Source organism: Lissotriton vulgaris, chromosome 5 (genome assembly GCF_964263255.1).
Source record: "Lissotriton vulgaris chromosome 5, aLisVul1.2, whole genome shotgun sequence".
NCBI lineage: Eukaryota > Metazoa > Chordata > Amphibia > Caudata > Salamandridae > Lissotriton > Lissotriton vulgaris.
This window is the reverse complement of record NC_141693.1, coordinates 1,694,667,581-1,694,673,580: the sequence shown is the minus strand read 5'-3', so window position 1 is coordinate 1,694,673,580 and position 6,000 is coordinate 1,694,667,581. Positions and strand designations below refer to the sequence as shown.

The window sequence follows — 6,000 nt, the reverse complement described above, 5'->3', positions numbered from 1 at the left end:
GTGGAAGGCTGCATCCCCGCTCAATTACAGCCCAGGAAAATCACTGCCCGGGGGCCTTCGCTTACCTGAGGCCGGGCCTCCGATGACTGCACAGGTGAGCTGAAGCTCCGCCCCCTCACCACACCCGGGAGCAGGCAGCCAATAGGAAGTAGGGCATATGCCTAAGGCAGCCAATGAGCTGCGGTCTGGGTGTCGGCTGCGGAGCGGGGCTGAGCCGGGTGGGGATGCAGGGCGTCCGGAGAGGCGGCTGCTCAGAGGCCGGACACCGAGCGGCTCTGCTGCTGCAGCGAGGAGCGGAGCGATGAAGAGCCGGCACCATGCGCTGCTGCCCCCCGGACGCCTGCCTGCTGCTGCCTGCGCTGCTGCTACTACTGCTGGAGCCAGGGGCCGCGTACTTCGGGTGAGCACCTGCCCGCTGCGGGGACAGGGGACTCCGGGCACACTCCGTTCTGCACACCGGACCTAGATATTGGAGCGCACAAAAGTCTGCACACTTGTGGCGGAACCTCAGTACGTGGGACACAGGCACACACGGCTGGAGGGGACACTTCAGAATCTGCACACAAGGAACAAGGTCTGCTACAGGGGACACAAGAGGGGGACACTTCAGTGTCTGCAGACAAGTACCCGGTACAGGGGACACAAGAGTTACACTAGGCTGGAGGGGGCACTTCAGAATCTGCACACAAGGGACACGGTCTGGTACAGGGGACACAAGAGGGGGACACTTCAGTATCTGCACACAGGGTACAGTACCCGGTAAAGGGGACACAAGAGGTACACTAGGCTGGAGGGGACAGTGCCTGGTACAGCCATGGGACACAAGAGGGGGACACTTCAGTATCTGCACACAGGGTACAGAATGTAACAAACTTGTGGGTCTGAGTTTGTTAAAGATTGAACTTGCAATGTAGTTTGTGTAGTACAGGGGACACAAGAGTTACACGAGGCTGGAGGGGACAGTGCCTGGTACAGCCAGGGGACACAAGAGGGGGACACTTCAGTATCTGCACACAGGGTAGAGTACCCGGTACAGAGGACACAAGAGTTATACATGGCTAGCGGGGACACTTCAGTATGTGCACACAGGGGACAGGGCTGCTATAGGGAACACATCCGCCTCTACACATGGACATAGGGTATCGGGGCCCCATCGAAGTCCGCACACCCGAACAGGAACCTGGCATAGGGGACGCAACAGTTATGCATGGCTAAAGGGGAGACGGCCACATGTGAACGCAAGGCATATGCCTTTGTATAGGGCACGCACCCGTTTCTGCACACGGGAATCTTGTATAGAGGACGCATAAAAGTCGAGACACAAGGGCGGGTCCTTGATGCAGGGGGCATATACGGTGGTCACAGGTTTATGGGGCGCGACCATATCTGCACCAAGGGACAGAATCCGATACAGGGGACGTATCCGTGTATAGACAGAGGTCCTGGATATCTGCAACAGGGTACAGGGGTGCGTCAGTCTCTGCACCCATGAGACGCGGCCCTTATATAGGGGACACATGAAGTTCTACACACAAGGGGCAGGAGACAAGTCAGTTTGTGCACACGACCTGCATATATGGACAGGCCGATTGTCGCCGTATGGGACATATCAGAATACAGGGGAAACGTCGGGTTACACACACGGCGGCAGGATCTGGATACAGGGGAATGTCGACATCTGCACACTGCGGCTGTGGGCGTGGCTACCGTGAGTGCGGACTTATCTCTGTATGAGGAAGGCTCTGGGAAGGGGGCAGTTTGGTGCGACTATCAGCAAGGGGACAAGGGGGAAGGGCTGCATTGGAAGTTATTATCCGCGTTATGTTGTGTTGGCTACTTCGATAGCGCTCTATAGCACCTAAGCGCTAAATGGGGGCAGGAGAGATGGAAAGTGTGGCCCAGGATGAAGGGCAGGCAGAGACGTGATATTCTGTGTGGGGAATGAGGACGAAGTGTTTCAAGCGCTTAGAAAAACCCCATCAGTATATAGGCGGCAGCAAAGACTTCAGCGCACAGTATACATATAGGTGTAGAATACTGAATGTGCTGTACAGGGGCGACGACCTGCAGGGCAGAGGTGCCCAGTTCTCCGCATATACCTGCGCGCAGCCCTGCACATCTGGGATACACGCTGCTTTGATGAAAACACCTCACATGTGCCACGGTAAGGCAGCTGGCAGGGAATGCATATAGGGAACGTATGCACATGAGCCCTGTCTAACGTGTGGCTCGTGGCGGACAATATACCAGTGTATATTCATATAGTGGGGACAGAACGGACTACCGAGAGCAGATAGTATATACGGCAGGATCTCGACTTCCTTTCCTGGTGAAAAAAATAAATATATGTATGTATATATATATATACACACAAGGCCGGCCTTTAATTAGAGGGTGTACTATGCGAAACCAAATTTGGCACTCGTCCTCTTTAATTGTCTATACATTGAAAATGTGGGACCAGTAGGAAGGAGGTGGGCTAGATTGAGGACGTCATGAAAAGAAGCAGCCAAGGGCGCCAGCAGCCTGCACCTTTGGGCCCAGGTAAGGAAGACTAGTGCAGGGAGCTCCAGCGCCCCTCTGGAGATTGGCGCCCTGGGCCTGGCCACAGTTAGCACATGTAAAACGCCGGCCCTTTATGAAGACTTCATACGTGGGGCGGTGCATGTATGTGGTGAACACGACCTGCATTTAGAGAAGCGTGTTTACATAGTGGGGCCCTTCGCGGTGTGGGGCCCACTCTTTCCCTTACAACACTCCTTTTAGAGCGGACTCGCTTCGTATGGGACAAACACCTGTTTTTGGCAGGCGTGACATACACAGGCGTTGGTCCCATACGAAGCTCCCTATATGATCATCTCTGCATATGAGTGTCCGGGTGTTGCTATAGGGGATTGCCCGCGGACCTGAACACTCTCTTCTGAGGCGACACGACCCTCCCGCCCCGGACCGTGCGTCCTTCATGGAGGGGGCTGGGTCAATTGTGGGTACCTCGTGCCCTCCCTGAGGTACAGGCATTCTGCTTCATGGCCTCCCCCCCCCCCACGAGCGCGGGCACGCTGATGACCCGTGCTCTCTCGATGTGTCCCGAGAGCGCTCCCTTCCGGCCTATATCACCCTTCGTAGGCCGCTCTCTTCCAACTTGGAGCACTCTGCCTGCCCGAACTATTATCCATGGACACACTCCACCAGGGCTTCAGCGCTGGTGACGCCCCGTGTGACAATCATTTTTGGCTCCCCCACACCCCATGACAATCTCCCACCCTCATCTCTTTACTCACAAGTTGTTGTAAACACAGCGCCCCTCCCGAGGTTAGCGCCCCCCTCAGAGATTATGGCCCCTCTAGGAGGTTAGCGCCCAGGGCGGCCCACTGGTCACACTGCCTTAAAGCCGGCCCTGCTCTTCACCTGGACCCTCTCACTCCATCTGCACCAAGGACACACTCTTCAACATGAACCCTCGCTCTAAGTACCTCTCTACCACGAACACACTCTTCACCAAGCCTCCCACCCACTCTCTTCCCCGGAGCCTCTCACTGTCGATTACAGAAACACTCCCTGCATGGATCCAGTCTCCACCGCAGACCCTCTCGCTCCATCTCCCCCCCCCCCCCCGCCCCCCCCTCCGACTCTCGTAGTCCCCTTCTCCCACAGACACACTCTCCCTGTCTACCATTATGGACTGCCTGCCCCGCACACTAACCCCGTCCGCCCCTACACGCCCCCTCTCTACCAGGGGCGCTGTCCCTGGCACCGCGGACCCACGCTCTGTCCTGAACACGCTCCTCTATCACGGACAGGGCGTGTCTCCCCCCGGATAATCCGCCCTGTCCGCCACGGACACGCCTCCTGTCTGCCTGCTGGGGCACTCTCCCTGTCTGCCACCGACTCTGACTACCACCGACCCCCGCACCCTCTATCACAGACATTCCCTCTCCCCCATCCATTATCGGTGTCTATCACCCGCTCGCTGCTCTTTACCACGGACACTCCCTCTGGACGCCACCTTCTCTCGAACCCTGCGTGCTTCCCAAACTCTCGCCTCCCCCCTCCGAGGCATTGTTTCCAGTCCCAAGAGAACACAGTGCGCTCACACCTATCAGAACACACCTGATGCACCCCTGGTACCGCCGGGCCGTCTCTTGTGGCTGTCTCAGCCCCAAGGATATCACTAGCCCACCCCACCCCCACCAGGCCCCCTGCCACTGGTATTTATTTAATGCAGGTTTATATAGCACGAACTTTACCCAAAGGTGTCAGATCGCTTTACAAAAGAACCAGGTAAGTTACACAAGGAACACAAGATACAGTAACAAGTTACATATATACAGTTACAAAGGTACACAAGAAAGACTGCACGTTAACAAGTTACGTATATGCAGTTCCAAATCTAACAATTTGCATATTTCTAATGTAAAAAAATAAAAGGTGCCAGTGTTAGGTTATACCTGCTAAGTTACCCCGTGGCGGGTGGCAGTGGCACCGTCAGCCGGGCATGGACTTTTAGCCCACATCCCTGCGCTCGCACGGATTTCTGAGCTCCGTTTTACACTGTTAAAGATAAATCTATATGTTCCTAAAACTAACAGGCGCGTGGTTTATGTTCCCGTCCTGGCTGATTGGCACACATGACTCTGGCAGACCCGAAAGAGGTGCAAAATGCTCCCCCCCCCCTGAGATTATCTCACGCCTTTCTTAGTATTTTACACCATTTAACCTCATGCTGTTGTTAGCTTTGCATAACGCGTCGCTTAAGCTAAATTAAGAGAGCGATCCCGAGACATTTGCATTTGCTCTCCCTCCGAGTCAATTCTTCCTTGTGTTTTCTGTCTTCTAGGTTTTCATTTGTTTAATGTTTCCCTTCCACCTTTGCGTTCAAATTCCTTTCCCGCTTTTTCTCGGAAAATTGCGTTTTCATTGCTTTGCTTTTTACTTTATTTTCAGTGCTTGATTCAATTTCAGCACCCTGTCTTATTGTAGACCATGTATCCCACTTCGTAGTACTTTTTTGTTCCTTTTTGCTTTTGTGCTTTTTACATCTTCACTTTTTCGTTTATCATTGCTGTAATTTCTTGACCTCCAATTGTTGTCTCATACTTTTTATTTTCCTCTCAATTTTCTTTCTCTTTTCCGTGTTTTTCCTAAACCCATCCACCCTATTTAGCTCCCTTTCTTTTGCTCACATTTTGGTATGTTGCTTCTTTTTGTTCATATGGTTTTATTGGCTCTCTTTCTTTTGTTCAAATTTTGGATTATTTGCTTCTATCTTCCTTTTTTCTTTCAAACTTTGCATGTCCAGCCGGTCTCTCGGTTTATATTCTGTTTCGTTTTGTCCATTTTTTACTTGTATTATTTTAGTTCGTGCGAACCCTTCTCTCTTCTTTTTGTTGCTAATGTCATGCACACCCGGCCGTGTTCTTCAGATGTTATCTTTCTGTCTCAAGGCGGCCCCTTCACTTCGAAGTGTATATGCTTTTTTATCGCTAGTTAGTGTGTTTACCTCTAGTGATGGTCCGTGTTATTATTTTGCTCTAATCCGCGAACATGTCCCCTTCCCACTGTAGGGATAATATTATAATATTTTCGTTTCATCCCTTTACCCCGCTGTTCGTTTTCACATTTGACAACCGTGACTTCAGAAGTGAAAGACATTTGGCGGGACAGGCCGCGGTTGTCGGTTCGATCTTCTTGTCGACGTGAAATTAAAAGTGCGTTCGAATTTGTCGAACTCCTGCGTGAGGCGCGAGGGTGCGGGCGCGTTCGGCTGTTCTGCGGCTGTGAATAGAGACTGGAGCAGGTAGGGTGGGTGTGGACGCCCCAGGGGCTGACTGGGGGCACAAATGTCATGTATAGATGGGCTATTTAATAAATAAATGCGAGGCAGCGCCACGGAGAAGGCACGCACACGCGTGGGCGCTATTATTATTTTACCTGATAATTAGCAACAATAGATCAAATAAAAACACGGTATATTGAGAAAAGACAGCTCAGTGGAGCAGG

At 52.6% G+C, this 6,000-nt stretch overlaps 1 protein-coding gene across 1 annotated transcript in view; it reads left to right on the top strand.

Annotated features, from left to right (window-relative positions):
- Positions 1-254: 254 nt before the first annotated feature.
- WNT9B (Wnt family member 9B) overlaps positions 255-6,000 on the top strand; it is a 49,857-nt gene continuing 44,111 nt past the window's right edge. The window contains exon 1 of the mRNA XM_086920465.1: positions 255-400. Coding sequence (XP_086776591.1) covers positions 318-400 — 83 coding nt within the window. The 5' untranslated portion in view covers positions 255-317. The remainder of the gene's footprint in view (positions 401-6,000) is intronic.